The 16,506-nt window shown below is 35.3% G+C and overlaps 2 protein-coding genes and 1 pseudogene across 3 annotated transcripts; 2 read left to right on the forward strand and 1 right to left on the reverse strand.

The window, feature by feature from the left end:
• Window positions 1-3,013: 3,013 nt before the first annotated feature.
• Window positions 3,014-8,267, forward strand: LOC125480431 (annotated as a pseudogene).
• Window positions 8,268-10,350: 2,083 nt separating this feature from the next.
• Window positions 10,351-14,483, forward strand: LOC125480385 (secretory carrier-associated membrane protein 3-like). Of its 2 annotated transcripts, none has more exons than XM_048591188.1 (12): window positions 10,351-10,692; window positions 11,564-11,683; window positions 11,774-11,836; window positions 11,982-12,015; window positions 12,162-12,284; window positions 12,775-12,837; window positions 12,944-13,037; window positions 13,344-13,389; window positions 13,489-13,556; window positions 13,708-13,756; window positions 13,946-14,011; window positions 14,123-14,483. In XM_048591188.1, exons 1-12 carry the CDS (start codon window positions 10,633-10,635, stop codon window positions 14,207-14,209), a joined length of 873 nt encoding a protein of 290 aa, XP_048447145.1. In that variant the 5' UTR covers window positions 10,351-10,632; the 3' UTR covers window positions 14,210-14,483. The 2 variants fall into 2 exon arrangements, with proteins under 2 accessions (XP_048447145.1, XP_048447146.1); XM_048591189.1 differs by having other exon boundaries at window positions 10,354-10,692; window positions 11,567-11,683.
• Window positions 14,484-15,385: 902 nt separating this feature from the next.
• On the reverse strand, window positions 15,386-16,178 carry LOC125480386 (glycine-rich cell wall structural protein 1.0-like). Its single transcript, XM_048591190.1, has one exon. It carries the CDS (start codon window positions 15,997-15,999, stop codon window positions 15,535-15,537), a length of 465 nt encoding a protein of 154 aa, XP_048447147.1. The 5' UTR covers window positions 16,000-16,178; the 3' UTR covers window positions 15,386-15,534.
• Between the last annotated feature and the right edge of the window lie 328 nt (window positions 16,179-16,506).

The following is a 16,506-nucleotide window of genomic DNA, read 5'->3' on the forward strand; positions in this document are numbered from 1 at the left end:
TACTTTCCTTAATCTAACTTTTTATATTTTCTTCATTCATTCATTGGATAAGAAAATTTAGAGTTAAAGCATTGGTGCTTATGCATTTTGGTACGATTTCGATTCCTACCAATCTCCTTTCTTCTTCATAACTAACAATTTAACTCACTAACACTATTGTTTATAAAAGAGAAAACTATTATTTATTTATTTTAAGTTTTTAGTGATTTGACTCCCTAACGTTATTATTTATGAAAAAATAATGATTACGCCACCATGACTGTCACATCTGGCCCAGGGTCCACCACATCCCTGACCCGCTCCACCATTGTAGCACGATATTGTCAGTTTTGGGCCTCGACTACACCCTCACGGTTTTGTTTCTGGGAACTCAGACAAGAACTTCCCAGTGGATCACCCATCATGAGAGCGCGCTCAGTCATCCATCATAGGAGTACTCTCGCGCGCTACTCGCTTAACTTCAGAGTTTCCATGGAACCCGAAGCCAATGAACTCCCAAAAGATCTCGTGCTAGGTAGAAATAGGAATATATATATAAGACTTATATGATCCACTTCTCTAGACGATGTGGGATGTTACAATCACATTGGTAATTATTGAGGAAAAAGAACACTAGCATAGCAGGTAGCCTGCAACTTAATTTGTTAAAGAGTTTTCATTTTTATAATTTAACATAAATTTTTTATCAGTTTGTTAAGAAAAAAAAAATCGTAAACCGTGGCTGAAAAGGTAATTGGCTAGATTAATTGTTCGGTAATTATAAAAAAAGACCACAGATTTGTGGTGGTCGTAAAAAATAGTTGGCAGTCCGGCTTTTGAGGGGGAAAGGTGGAAGAAGCTGATTGGTCCACAGCTTCTAGTTCCTACACCAAATCCAACGATCTCCTTGTATAGAACAAAGCATCTGAGAGGTGTTTTGCAATGGAAAGTGACTTTTGTCCTAATGGGTCCATGCTTTCGTGTATTTACAAAACAACCCAAAATTAGTGAATGCGACCCACGTTTTTAATTTTCTAGTTTTTTGTGTAGGGATATATTATATTATATGTTTAACGCTGCAAATTTGACAGAATAATAAAGTTATTCAAACTTTTCTATATGCCTTACCATGATTAGACTTCGCAAGTTGTTTAAGGTATCACAAGTGTAACGTATACACACTCGTTTAGGAGAAGTATAAAATATGTTTTTATTGTAGAAAGTGCTTATTGTAGAAAATGCTTAAAAGGTTTTTTTAAGATTTTTTTTTTAATTTTTATTAAGATTGGTTTTTAAAATATTGTCACCAATATCATTTTCATTCATTTTAAAAATGTTTTTAAATAAGCCACTTAGTACTACGATATGTGATATTTTTGCCTAGCTCATTATAAGGCTAAGCTATCTTTCCTTTAGTATAGATAATATCGTTTATTAAAAAAAAAAAAAAAACACTTCCAAATTAGACATTAGTTGTAAAAGTACTATAATGCTAAGAGAATTAAGGATGTGTGTAATTTTTTTTCCCTCTTTTTTACAAAGAAGACTAGCTAGTGGCTTCGTCCTTACAATTTTTATTTTTATTTATTTTTGAGGACCGAAAAGACTCATAAAAACATTTCTACCTTATCTTGGTCACCTCAAGTGGTTGAATGTGTGTGAAATTTAGGTAACTATCCTATGCCACTAATCATCCATTAATCACAATTTAGAGTAATGCTATTCATACCATATTTTTGTACCACATTTTCATACCACCTTAGGTGACATTTGATGTGGATAGCCATATTATTTGAATTAATCCGATTTTTTAATTTAGTTCATTATTTTATAAACTAATAATTAAGAAAAACTAGTTAATTAAATGATGATTGTGATATACGACTAGTTTTTCTTATTCATTTTCTTGGGTTTTGCAAATTTCTCAAATAATGTGGCTGTCCACATCAAATACCACCTAAAGTGGTATAGAAATGTGATATAAAAACATAGTATGAATAACATTACTGATTAAATTGGTAATCAAACATAACAAAAGCCAAGAAAAAAGAAACTTAATGTGGAAACTGAGTGTAAACCTTCCAAAATTGTTGACTTTTAAGCTTCTCAACCAATTTCCTACCTTAGAAAACAAATCATCATCATTATCCTTAGCTCAAAAACAAAATTACCTTTGTTCTTATCAAATAAATAACAAATCATTTGGATAAATCACATAAATTCATTCCACTGGTTACAAATTTTTCCCACCCAAAAAAAGATAAAATAAATTTTCCCATAAATAAAAGATTTATAGATTTGGTCAATAAGGCAAGAAAATGGCAAAAAAGCAACACCCTAGAAATCCTAAAATGTGTTTTGAGTAGGACAGACGGCGACACTTCACAGTCATAGGTTTTGGGTTGTTTTTTTTTTTTTTTTTAACAAATTCTTGGTTGGTTTTTTGGCTAATCTCACCCTTTTTAAGTTTGAGGCAAGTATCAAAATGATACACAATGTTTTAATTTATTCGCTTTGCATCTTGAAGTTGTAAAATTGTTTCATTTTACATCATTTATTTCTATTAAAGTATAACCATCTATTAAATTATAAATTTTTACCGCTTACACTGTTAACTTATATAAGAGTATCATTATATAGTTTAAGAAAGGATCTGACAATCTATTCAACAAATGACATAAATTAAGGAAATATAATATTTTACGGTGTAAAATAAGAAAATTAAAACATTATGACCTAGAAATTCCCTTGAACACAAAAAGTGTAAAATGTAATTAAATTTAAACCTTAATTTTCTTATTAAACAAAATAAAATAAAATAAAATAAAAACTAACGAAAAGGGATTTGAAAACTTTGAGTTTTAACAATAAGGACAAAATAAAGGGTAAAATAAATAGTACCAGATTTGACGTTTTAGTATAAAAATATGATTTTTCGTTAAAGTGAATAATACCTGCGAACTTTTTTTTTGTTAAAACTCTCTTAAATAAAAACAAGAAATGGTGTCTGGTCCGAGATCTCACGAATATAAAAAAGGAACATGATATTTAGGAAAAAGGACACAGAAAAGAAACAGACAGACGGAGATCGGAAGGTTCGCGCGCGTCTGATTCCTACAGTGACACTCGTCGTCGGCGGAAAATCGGAACCCAAAACCTATAAGTAAATGGATTTCTGATTCTTCCTCTGCGCATGCAATAGCTCACTACATCATCAGCAGCTGACTCTCTCCCTTGATATCCGCCTTTCGACTCTCTCTCCCCCCTCTCTCTCTCCCCTACTTTCTCTCTCTAAAAAGGCGTGTTCTTCCATTTTGCCAAATCCTACGGTCGCCATTGCTTCTGGGTTGGGCTGACACTTTGGTGAGAGTGTCTGGCTTTCTTTCTTTTCTTTCCTCAGCTGTTGAATCCGACGGTCGTCAAGGCTCGATCTTTCAGCGAATCTCTGCTTTTGGTTTTGCTTTCTTTTGGAGATTCACAGAGGAAGGCCGGAGGTTTTATTGTTTGCATGGTGAGTTTTCTCTTTTGGGTTCTGTTCAGTCATTGGTCAGCTTCAAGATTCTTCAATTATATCTGCAAAAACAAAGAGGAAATATTTTTGTTTTTTCTCATTGTTGTTATTTTAAAGAAAATTTACTTTCTGTATGTGGGTTTATAGTATTTTTGCCTAATTAAGATCTAATTGGATTGATTTCTGTGTAGAGGTTTTCCCATTGATGGTAAAGTTTGAAAAGAACATAACTTTATGTAGTCCCATTAATAATTTTCTTTAAATTTTGGTGGGTTCTGCAACTTTTCTTGACATTTACTCTGAATAAGATGCATCATTATAAATTGGATCTCAAACTTGGATTTTGGTAAATTTGTGGATTATATATCTTGGTAGCATTTGGTTGGAATTACAAATAATATTGGCTTTTGTTTGATGCAGCTTCTTATGAAAACAAAGTAGAGAACTTGGTTGTCCATGAAGTCACCAAACTCATGGATATGGATGCTCAAGAAAAAGAATTCTTTTTCTGATGGGGTACGATCCACAATTTCTTACCCTTTTGTGCTTTTGTTTCTGTCGTTGTATTCAGTTGAGTTGGAGCCAAAAGCTTGTATTCTGTTGAGTAACCCATCTCACGTTCAATAATGTATGATGCCGGTGCAGGGGAAAAGCGGAATCAAGATGAAGCAGCTGTCAGTTTATGGGAGTTGCATGTACTGTAATGTTATTCATTGTGTATAGAACCACCAACTTTCAGTATCAAGCTTATCAGCAGACAGAGGTACCATCATACACACAAGAATTATGATAACAATTTACTGCATTTGATTGGCCGAATGAAATAATTTTTCTCGGGTTCAAGAGAAACTCAAAAGTAACGTAGTAGTAGCGTTATTGTTGTTTTGTGTTTGAGTTTGACCCTGAGTTCTCATAGTCGTTGATAAATTGATTTATTTCTGGCTTTTTGATATCATGATAATTCTATAATTGCTGTTTTCCTTGTCCTGGTGGTTAGTCTACTGATTGTCCTTTACTCCTTTCGTTTATTAGATTGACGCAAAGTGGAATCCCTTTGACACAGCAAAGGTAGTGCTTTGATCCTCATGTCCATGTAGCCAAGTTAATGTTTTGTTACCTTTCTATAATACCTTAAAGTAAGACTTCAGTAGCTCTTTTTCCGTTGATTTCCAAATTACGGAGATTACTAGTCCAATATGCAATTCTTTCATGGTTGGATCATCCATTGCAGATTGATGTTTCTTCCTTCTTTATATTCTGAGGTTCTTCTGATGCTTCAGGAAATTTTTGCGACTTCGAGAAAGTTGGACAGTTTACCTCGTGGGATTATACAGCCTAGGTCAGATTTAGAGCAAAGGCCTCTATGGTTGACAAGTAGTTCAAGGTTAAAGGTAAGATTCTAATCATCTTGTGCTTAGCACCGCCTTTAAGGTTCTTTCTTTCATATCAACTTATCCTCACTAATAGAAAATTGATAGATGATTGCTTAGTTACTGATCATAGACCGCAATGTGTAAAGTGAAGTTTGTTCCTTATGAACTGGATATAGACACTTTTTGTGATTTGGGATGGTTATTCTGATTCAGGTCGATGATTATAGCAACCGTAACTTGCTGGCTATTCCGGTTGGTATCAAGCAAAAGGATAGTGTTGATGCTATTGTGAGAAAGGTGAGTAGTACATTTTTATCTTATTATGTTCCAAAAGACATCAACTGACACTTGGGCTAATTTTATCCATTTCAGTTTCTTCCAGAAAATTTTACCTTTATCCTATTCCATTATGATGGGAATGTTGATGGGTGGTGGGATCTTGAGTGGAGTAACGAGGCCATACACATAGTTGCCCAGAACCAAACAAAGTGGTAAGTTAATCGTTCCGCTTATGATTCCATTTATCTGGCTTGAATGCATAACATATATGTAGTGCCTGCAATGTGCTCGTTTGATCGTGATATGAAAAAACATGCAATCTCCTACTGAAAATTTCACAGTTGCAGTTATCCAAGGGGCAATTCCTTCTAGTGCTGTTCCTGGTTTTCTGTTCTGTTTCTCATCTCTCTTTCCTTCATCCTATTTTTTACGATTTATTTTCAGGTGGTTTGCGAAACGCTTTCTACATCCAGATATTGTGTCCATTTATGATTACGTATTCCTTTGGGATGAGGATTTGGGGGTTGAGAGTTTTCATCCAGGAAGGTAATTTTAATGAATCCCAGGACACTTTATGCAACATATACTCTGATTATGTTTGACTCTGAATAGGGTAGTTTTTAGTTAGTTATTCATAATTACACGTGTGAGGGCATCTCCATTGAATGTAAGTTCATTGCTTCTTATTGCATTTTCTTGTACTAAAGCATCTTTTTAGGAGTATAATTCAGAAGATTATCTGTTTGAAATTATTTTCATTAGTTAACTTGTTCGAAAATTGTTTAAGAGAGTTTATTTTGTCTAAACATTTTAACTTGATCCCATAGGCAGCATATGGTTTTATTTTCATGCTATTCTCTGGACCATAAATGGCGTGATAGCCGGTTACTTAAATTTTTGTTTTGTTTCCCAGATACCTTGAAATTGTGAAAGAAGTGGGGCTGGAGATATCTCAGCCAGCTTTGCATCCAAATTCAACAGATATACATCATAGAATTACAATTCGTGCTAAAAATAAGAAGTTTCATAGGTGAATATGGTGGTTTCAAAACAACTATCTTAAGTCTATTGATTTACTTTTCTGAGCAGTTGTTATCTTAATAACAAGATTTCACTCTTCGCAGAAGAGTTTATGACACCAGAGGCAGCACAAAGTGTACAGAAGCAAGTCAGGGACCACCATGTACCGGGTGAGTTGTCATGCTCACATTAGTATGTATGACAGACACAGCTATTCCTTCCAAGTTTGAAGAATTTGTTGGCTGCTTGTGTGATGAGTAGCTGTGAGGTCTGACCTGCCTCATATGTTTTCTTGGTTTACCACTGCTTCTAAAATCCGTTAAGATGAGAGCTGACAGTTATTCTATTTTCTGAGACTCTCTATACGTGTGTAAGCCAACTTTGCATCGAGGGGTTGTGAATACCGGAACTTGAATTTAGGATCAAATGTTAGGATGTGGGGTAACTGTTATTCAATAGTCTAACACTCTGTTCTTTTGACGATTGTCATTCTGGGCGAAGAAAAGTTAATAATTAAGACTAAACGTTCCAAGGAGTCATCTGATATCCGAATTGCAAGAATTCTAATCGGCTTATTTTTTGGGATATAGTTTTTCATTTTCTAGAATGGACCATAGGACTTGTTGCTTAGCCTTTTAAATTGACAAATGCAGGTTTGTGGAAGGCATGGCTCCCGTTTTTTCAAGAGCTGCCTGGCATTGTACTTGGCATCTTATACAGGTAGCCATTGTATCTTACTCTGTTCATTTCTACTATAATATATTGTTGAAGAAAACATTACGCTTGCATAATTTGAGTGCCACTACCATGCGTAATACTATGTTAAATTATCTTCATTAATTCCTCATGGAGCAGCTTTCTTTTTGTTCAGAATGATCTTGTACATGGATGGGGTCTGGACATGAGACTTGGGTATTGTGCACAGGTAAGAACTGCTTTCCTGGTTCTTGTTAGGATCAATTTCCTCATTAGGTTGCTAGAAATTGCTTAGGTTTCTTGCTTTTGATTGACTATTGCTTATTCGAATCAATAATCCCGAGTCAATTTACATAACGTTCAGCTGGCCATAACTAGAATACCGCGTTTTGTAGGGAGACCGTACCAAGACAGTGGGAGTTGTTGATAGTGAATATATTGTTCACAAGGGAATACAAACTTTGGGAGAAGGTGGTTCGTCGACAAACAAGGTTAGTTAATCTCTGCCTATTCCTTGTCTGCTAGAGAGGGAAGTTCTCGTGCTTGCAAGTGTTAAACCATAAGCATTGCATATCTCTTGCACATGCATATTTGATCCTTGTCGACGGCTCAGTTTTTTTTTCTTCTTATTTTCACGATTAACATTTCCCATTTTTCTTTCCCTATTTCCAGGTTCCTGAGAAGAAGAGTAAGGTAAACTTCACAAGCAATAGCCATCTTTTTGTTTTCTTCGTTTTCCCCTTCAAAAGATTCGACAACCACTAGCATTCTAAATTTGATGTTGTTGACTTTGTTAATGATACACAGAAACGAGCTGCGCCAGGGCATGACATGCGAATTGAGGTGAGACCTGCTGTCCAATATGTAGTATAGATGTCCAAAGTTATCACACGAAATCGCCAATCCTCTCTCTCTACATATTACCAGACTCCTGAAATATTTGAGCTATGCGTTATTTACCATTGTATTGGGTTATACATTTGCAGATTAGGAGGCAGTCAACGCGGGAGTTTATAACCTTCAAACAGCGGTGGAACAACGCAGTAGATGAAGACCCGAACTGGGCTGATCCATTTAAAAGTAGCCTAAAACGCAGGAAACAGCGTAAACGCGACAACTTGAGCTCTTAACTTACAAGTCCTAGCCGAGCTAGTTGAAATTATTAGTGCCTCTTCATTCAGAGGCGCTCAATCTCGTCTATACCCATAGTTTGTGTAGCGTTTCATTGAACCCATAGTTAATTCATTATTTGAATTATTCACAAGTTTTGTTCCTTGCAATTCAGATTTTGCCTCCGCCCGGTCGCGGTTCTCGTGTAAGTTCGATATTTGTTCGGGCCGCGGTCCTCGTAAGTTCGATATGTGTCGGTGTGGTTGGTTACATATATGGATGGTATACACTTGGTCTCATATTCATTTTTTACGCCAGATGGTTACTTTGAAGATGGCAGTGACAATATAAACAGTAAATTTTGTCCCTTTTTTCTCGGAATCCAATTTTTTTTCTTTTAATAAATGTAAAAATGACAAACCGTAAGCCAACAAGGTTTCGAGCTTTGCAAGAGTCTGGGCAACATCTTTTGTACATAGATTTACTCTTGCTTTGCAAGAAAGTTGCTTCTATGATTCGAATCCGGAGCTGTTTTTCTTAATAGAGCTTATTTGGATGTGCTTTTAAAATGACTGAAAGCGTTTTTAGAGAAAATATTTCTTTGTTCCAAAAGCACTTAAAGTGCTTTCTGCAAGAAGCACCAGTTATGTGTTTCTTTCAAGAATCACTTTAAGTGCTTTTTTAGAATTTATCTGTATTTTTACTAAGAATTGGTTCTAAATATATTTTCACCAAAAATGTTTTTAAATATTTTAAAAGCATATTTAAACGAATTCTAAATGTAATGCAGAAATGTAGTCTCAATTCTTCTGGAAGCATATGAATAACGCATTAGCGCGTATTCGTACAAATAATCAAATCAAGTCTTGACCGCTGGTGCCTACCCTTCTAGTTTAATCATTATATTAGAATATGTTGTGAAGCTAATTTTAAAAGTGGATGAGAGAGAAAGCGACGATAAAGAGAGAAAATAGCTCAGGTGTACGAGAATTGTGTGCTTTGTTCTTGATCTTGTATTATTATTTTTATATTAATAATGAAGAGTTTCTTGTCTTCCATGTAATACAAACTCATGATAATTTGATATCCAAATCTTACTGGATTTCTACTTTAAATTTGCACAATAACAATTCTAATTTATATGTAGTTCAATATTTTAGTGGATATAACGTTGATTTCTACCCATGTGTTCCGGGTTCGAAAATTCCTCATTTCCTAAATTATTGTAATAGTTTTAAATATACTCTTCTCTTTAACAATAAAAATTAAAAAAAAAACCACTTTTCTAATTAATAATCCTATTCACAATAGAATAATCATTATGATAAGAATTTTCTAGTTCTCGGTTAAGTGTTTGCAAATCAGAAGAAAAGTAGGGAATTAATTTCCGAACTTCCATCTTATCCATACATTCATTAATTTTTTTTTAGCTTTGAATCGAGTAAATTAAAAGATAATTGGCGGACGAAACTCAGTTTCTTTGAGCTTTGAGTCTAGTAAATTAAAACAAAATTGGTGAACAAAAAGAAATCGAAGACAAAAAGAGAAGTGCATAAAAAAAAAAACAATAATGAAAGATTTTATAACAAAACAAAGTTTTAATCAACTTAACTAGAATAATGAACTCCGTACTTTTATATTTAAAGTTCGAGTTCGAGTTCGTATAATTTAAGGAGGTCCGTGAGATGCCTGTCTAACTTTACATTGTCTAACACAAGATTAAAAAATTAGGTGGGGCCTAAGCCTAAGAGCTAAACCATGTTATTGCAGGGTGACATCAATTCCATGAAATAAAAAACAATTACAAAACTACGAAGTTTTGTTACAACCAAACCTACAGCTAACATCATGTGGATTGAGCAACACGTCGAATATATGTAAGTAACAACGTTATGCTTTAACCGTTGAAGTAGACACAGTAATCTGTCGAACTCATCATTAAATATACATCGCATGCTCATCTCGTACCTAAAACATGGTATCTCTTCCAAACAAATAGAGATTTGGAAGCACTTCAAAATGTTGCTAAAATATAGGCATTTGGAATATTCATTGGAATTTACTGTCCGAATGTCTGAAGCATAAGAAGTTAAGAACAAAAAATCTGATCATCTTATGCAAGAGATCAGAGCTCCTGATTTGTGTGAGTTGACCAACAGAATTAATGATAAACGTTAATTTTAATTTTAATGATCCGAATTACCTAATCAGACAATGATATAGGGAGAAGATATCTTTATATAGCATCACATTCACATCACAATGTCATTTTCTGACAAAAACATACCAAAACAAAAAACCCAAAATTAAATTGAATTTTCAATTATGCCCCTAAAATTCTGAAAAATCAAATAAAAAAGCCGCCTTTGGCTGTCAAAAGCTGACAAAAGAGTCGACGATTCATCGCCTTTCTCTCTCTAGAAAAAAAAAAAATTCAGTAAACCAAAAGCAGCCGGTCTGCAGTCTACTCACTTTCTCTCTCTAGAAATTCCATTTCATCTCCTCACAGTTTCCCTTCATACTTTTGTGCCTGAAACTATATTTTTCTTCAATTTTCCTTCTTCCATCACAAGTCTTATCTTTTATTCTCTTCTCATAAGCTTTCAGATCTCTCGGACAAGCTCTGAGACTGGTCCTTTGGGCGCTCAAATCTCTCTCCCCGCCATGGCTGGTCGCTACGACAGTAACCCATTTGCCGAAGAAGAAGAAGTCAATCCTTTCTCGGTGAGTTTTCTATCTAGATGATTTTTGCTGTTGTTTCTTTTGAAATCAATTGAATTCGAACTGGGTTTTCTGATTTGGTGATTCTGGTTGATAAAGTCGTCGACTTGGATTTGAACTTGGGTTTTAGAGATTTTAAGATCTGAGTTTTGCTGTCGAATTGAAGTGAATCAAGTCAACATATCTGAATCCCACTTCTAAAATTTCATGGGTTTACTGTCTGTGTTTTCAAAATTTCAAATTTTAATAATGTCTGTTTGCTCGAGCAGTTATGATTGAATCCTTGTATAGAAGTAACCTTATCTAAATCCAATTTACGCTTGTTTTTTTGGTCAATTTTGAGTTGGGTTTTTGTGGGTTATTGGATTCCAGTCAGAATTTTGAGTTGGAAATATTTGAGCGCACATGTAGATACCAAGCTATGTATATATCTATCTTGTTTCAGATTAAGGGGGATGTATTCAATTGGGATTTTGGGGGATTTAATTTTTTTAATGAATCTAGGGTATTCAATCAGGTTTTTAAGTAATTCTTTAATATTGGTGTATTCAATCAGGATTTTAAGATAGTTTAGTAAAATTCTTATAAATCCGGATGTATTCAATTAGGATTTTAATTAAGTTTATAACATTACAGGTGTATTCAATTAAAAATTGACTTTAAAGAGTTTGAAAAAGTTGAGGAATTAGAGGGAATTGGAGAGATTTCGTAGTGTATTTTAAGCATCCACAAATCTTACCTCTCGCCATAAGATTTCGAGGGTATTCAATCAGGCGCATGAAACATAAATCATGGCTTTATATGTAAAAATTGAGAAATAATTTGCTTTTTTGTACGCATTGTTTGAGCTCTTATGATGTGCTAACATAATTAGCAGAATCCTGGAATTGTTGCTCCTGCCAAAAACTCAAGACTTTCACCTCTTCCTCCTGAACGTGCTGGTTTCAACTACGGCCTTGGCGACCCTGTTGACATACCTATCGATGGAAATGGAGTAAGTTTTAATTTCAGGTTATTACATAGGCAATTGAAGTGGACTTCTTTTGTTTACTAAGTGTAGTTTTTTTTTTTTTTTTTAATAAAGGATTTGAAAAAGAGGGAGAGGGAACTCCAAGCTAAAGAAGCTGAATTGAGAAAGCGGGAGGAGGTATGACTTGAAAGATATTCTGAATTCTGAAACAGTGAATAATCATTCAAAGAGCATGGCAATAAATGTTTCAGTAAATTCCATGTTGTGGTTTTTCATTCATCCAACCAAGTTTTTAACTGTCATCTTTTGTGGTATTATGCAGATTGTAAGACGGAAAGAAGAAGCTGCCGCACGTGGTATTTTACTTTGACTTATTTTTCTGAGATACTTTATCTCCTCATTCTGGGGGAGGTTAAAATAATGGTTTTTGAAACACGTACAAGTTTGACATCCTTTGAAATTTTATCGACGAATGTTTTCCATTGTCCCTTTTGTTTTGCAGCTGGAATTGTTATTGAGGAAAAAAATTGGCCACCTTTCTTCCCAATTATCCATCATGATATTGCAAATGAAATACCAGTTCATTTACAGAGGGTGCAGTATGTGGCATTCACAACATGGTTAGGTATGTCAGTTATTGTTTTATTTATGGATTTTATGATTATGCGTCGACTCTATATCACAATTCTTATTGCACAAACTTAATCTAAATTATATTCATATATGCGCTGGCTTTTTTGTTCCCTTCACTGGAAATTATGATCGTTGATGGTGGATCTTAGATTATGGTGTTGAGGCTTGAAAATTTGATGAAAGCCAAAACTTCAAACAATCATAAGTATAGAAGTTGGTGGTAGTCTCTCTCTCTCTCTCTATATATATCATTACATAAGCTTGGCTTCTAAAACTAACCTATTGTGCTGAGCAGATGTAGTTTCTAGTCATATGTTTTTTTAGCATTACTTCATCTTGCCCTTTGGGTGTGAGATAGGCTGTGTGAGTCTATCTGTGTAGTGTGATGTTTTATAGCTTCTGTTATTGTTTATATGTCCTAAACTTCTAAACTAAAGTTCATTGAAGGCTGCCTAAATTTTGTGATCGGTGGTGTTATGCAGGACTTGTTCTTTGCCTTTTCTGGAATGTAATAGCTGTTACTGCGGCATGGATTAAGGGGGAAGGTGCGTGTGAAAACATACTTGGCAACTGTCCTGCATGTAATCAAGTATTCATTTTGGATCTATCTCATGTTGGGTGAAATTGATCGTTTCCTGATCTTTGGTGTAGGGGTAAAAATTTGGTTCCTTGCAGTTATCTACTTCATATCAGGGGCTCCTGGATCCTATGTCTTGTGGTACCGTCCACTGTACCGTGTTTTCAGGTATATATTGCCCATTTTTATTGAATCCTGTCAGAGTCCTAGTTCTGTATGCCAATTGTTTATAGCCAAAAGGAGATCCTTTAAAGCTTGGGCACCATGTGAGACTATTATGAAGCAACAAAGAACAAGTTATGGAAGATTAGGGAATGAAACTTATTGGATTTGGGTAATATGATAGTACTATCGATGATGGTTATGAGGAATCCATCTGGTTAATGCATCTGTAATTGTTTCAACCATGCAGAATATAGCTGCTTAATTTGTAGCTAGCTATAGTTTGAATTCTCTAATTTTATCTTCTTGCAGGTCCGAGAGTGCTTTGAAGTATGGATGGTTTTTCCTGTTTTATCTGGTATAAAGCTGTCCCAATTATTTTTTTTTTGTTGTAGTTGATATGCAGTTCACATTGTCATTTAGCATAATTGACTAGTTACATTTCTTCTACCAACAGGTCCACATTGGCTTCTGCATCTTTGCTGCGGTTGCTCCTCCGATATTCTTCAAAGGAAAATCTCTCACGTATGTAGTTTAATTGAATTTCCCTTACTCTTTTTAGACATTTATGATTGATCAATGGATTATTTATTTGGTGGGTGCTGATGGATATACAAAGTGAATGTTTCCTCCTGTGTATGCTGCTTATGATTTTATTTGTTTGCTTTTGAAACAGTGGCATTCTGCCTGCAATTGATGTTCTTGGTGACCATGTTTTGGTTGGGGTAAGAGTGTTGGGTCCATAAGTATATTGTTCTTCTAATATTTTGTATGGCTGCCCAGCCACGAGTGTTGCACATTCAGAACCTTTGAGAGGATATGGGTTAAAAGCATATTCCAAATGTTTTCAAAATACTTAAAGGGAGAAACCAAACGGTCCTCGATGATACTTTTTATTTTTCCATTGCTTGCAGATCTTCTACTTCATTGGATTTGGAATGTTCTGTCTTGAATCAGTGCTGAGCATCTGGGTCATTCAGGTCTAATTCCAATCCCAATTATCGTTGCCAAATTGTCACGAAAAAGAAAAGCTAGCATTTGTTCTTTGGTCTTTTATAACACATTCCCCCCTCCCCCCTCTACATGTGCAGCAAGTATACATGTATTTCCGAGGAAGCGGTAAAGCTGCTGAAATGAGGCGTGAAGGAGCTAGAGGAGTCGTGAGGGCAGCACTTTGAAGCTAAAATCTTGTATGGAGAAGAAAAGATGGTGGAATTCTGTATTTGATATAGGTTGTAAATGCCCCTTTAGTTACAGGATTTGCAGGTACAGATGGTTTTGTTAGAGCCTTCATTTTTTATTTGTTCCGTATTACGCCTGTTTCATAGATGATTTTTAAGTGCTACCTGTGTTTCTATACTGGAGAATGTTTAGGAGGCTTGACACCACTGGCTTGCTAGAAACATTATGTTTTCTTCATTTTTCTGTTTCTGAAAACTCTTAGTTCCATCATTTTTTGCTTAGGTTTTTTTGTTACTGCATTCTTTTTTCGTTTACCACGTTCTTTCAACCGTGTTATAAAATTTCTAACTTATGAACTCGTTTCCTCTGAAATCGTTGTTGTATGATGGAATTTTCCGATTTACGTTGGGAATCAAGCTTCTTATTAGGTACTGATAGGCTGCCTAACTTGTCAAAACGTTAATTGTTACCGTTTTGAGACTGCTTTTGTGTGATGTGATTAATTTCTATGACTTTGCAAGGTACCCTTTGTTGTACCTCCATGGATTGAACACATAAACCCTAGTTATATACATCTCGTGTTTCTAAAATCACTGAAATTTTGTTGGTGAAAGTGTTAGGTTCCAAAGCATTCTTATTAAAAATGTTTTTAGTCATTTTAAAAGTACTTTCAAACGAACTAATATATTTATGAAAGCAACTATTGTAAATGGAAGAAATTTGTTACAAAAGTTATCTTACCTTGTTTTAAGAATCAAGAATGTTAGGATTGTTAAACAATCAACCCTATTTGGATTGAAAAGGCTTTTGCAAAAGTACTTTTGTTCATAACGGGCTTCTATTTAGAGGCACACCAAAATTTTCAATAAAAAATTCCAAAGTGTTTCTTGGAAAACAAACACACTTTTATGCAGAAAAAGTGTTTTATAACTCATAAGCAGTTTAACATTTTAAACATTATCAGAGATGTTCACGTTGTGAATGAAGTGCTTCTATCGATCATTGTCATAAGCGTTTTTGTTATCTAAAAGCGGTTTTAGATATAAATATAAATCTTGGATAAAGCAAAATCACATATCATATATTTTAGGTTTATGGTCGCTCATAAACCAAACTCACTCTTAAGCCACTCAAAATAGTAGTAGAAAAATAAAAGAAATTATTGCACTCAGAAATATAAATATATATATATATATGTATATATATGGGGTCTAATTAGAAGGCTCACATCACATCACATCACATGCATAAACATACTAATTATAGTAACTATTACCGGCTACCGGCTGCAGTACCATAACAGAAGGAGCAGCCTATTCCTCTAGCAGTAAGCAGTACACTTCTTCTGGCAGTCGATAGTGCACCCACCGCCGCCGCCGCCGCCGCCATAACCCTTCCCTGACCGGCTGTAGGATGTGAAGCACTTAGCAGGGCACGTCAGCTTCTTCTTGTAGCACGGACCCTTTTCTTTACACACAAGAGAAGTCCTCACAGTTCCACCCTTGGAGTACCCTCCATTCGGACCCCCATAACCGCCTCCATACCCGCCACCTACACCGCTTCCAAAACCCTTTCCGAACCCGGGTATGTCAAACCCGGGCGGGAAAAACCCCCCTATGCCACCACTGTTGCCACCCCCGCCGCCACCACCATTAGCAGCACCACCTTTGTCCTTTGAGTTCTTGAGCTCAGCTGAGAAGGCTCCATCGGATCCCGGTCGGGCTGCGATGCCAAGTGAAGCAGTGAGGAGCAAAATGGCTAGGAAAAGACTTGTTGCTGGGATCATTTTGCTGGTTTTTTGAAAAAGCACTTATGGAGAGAGTGATGAGATAGAGAAGAGAAGGGATTATTAGGGGATAGGGGGAATATATAAAAGTGGAGGGATTGTGGTGGTGCCGTGGTGGGGAAGGTTACCAAAAGAAGGGCATTAATTGGGAGGGTGTTGGAGGACAGTGATGACGTAGAGGTCCTCTCTTGAATGGGGAGTAGGTTGGGTGCCATTACTATCCTTTTTTACTCTCTTATAGTATTACGTAATAAGTTGGACACATGAAGTTTGGTCTATGTATTAAGTGACAATTTGACATATATGCCACATCTTGTTCTTGATGGGGGCCCTCGTAAAGCTATTGTAGGTTGGATGTATTTGATTGTTACACGACATGATCGGTTAAGATATCAGGTATGTCATAAAAACGATACGAACATAAAAAACATGATATGAATGCAACATCTAATAGAATACTGTAGATTAATATCTGGTATCAACCAATTTATACCCTTTTCGTTTCTA

The sequence above is a fragment of a genome, unplaced genomic scaffold (genome assembly GCF_019419815.1).
Source record: "Pyrus x bretschneideri cultivar Hongxiangsu unplaced genomic scaffold, Pyrus_bretschneideri_v1 Contig33, whole genome shotgun sequence".
NCBI lineage: Eukaryota > Viridiplantae > Streptophyta > Magnoliopsida > Rosales > Rosaceae > Pyrus > Pyrus x bretschneideri.

Excerpts from the sequence above, each read along its gene's own strand:
- LOC125480385 (XM_048591188.1), top strand. The coding sequence starts at position 10,633 with ATGGCTGGTCGCTACGACAGTAACCCATTTGCCGAAGAAGAAGAAGTC. Across the intron at positions 12,838-12,943 it reads GGCATGGATTAAGGGGGAAG|GGGTAAAAATTTGGTTCCTT; the intron begins GTGCGTGTGAAA and ends TCTTTGGTGTAG. Across the intron at positions 13,038-13,343 it reads CCACTGTACCGTGTTTTCAG|GTCCGAGAGTGCTTTGAAGT; the intron begins GTATATATTGCC and ends ATCTTCTTGCAG.
- LOC125480386 (XM_048591190.1), bottom strand. The coding sequence starts at position 15,999 with ATGATCCCAGCAACAAGTCTTTTCCTAGCCATTTTGCTCCTCACTGCT.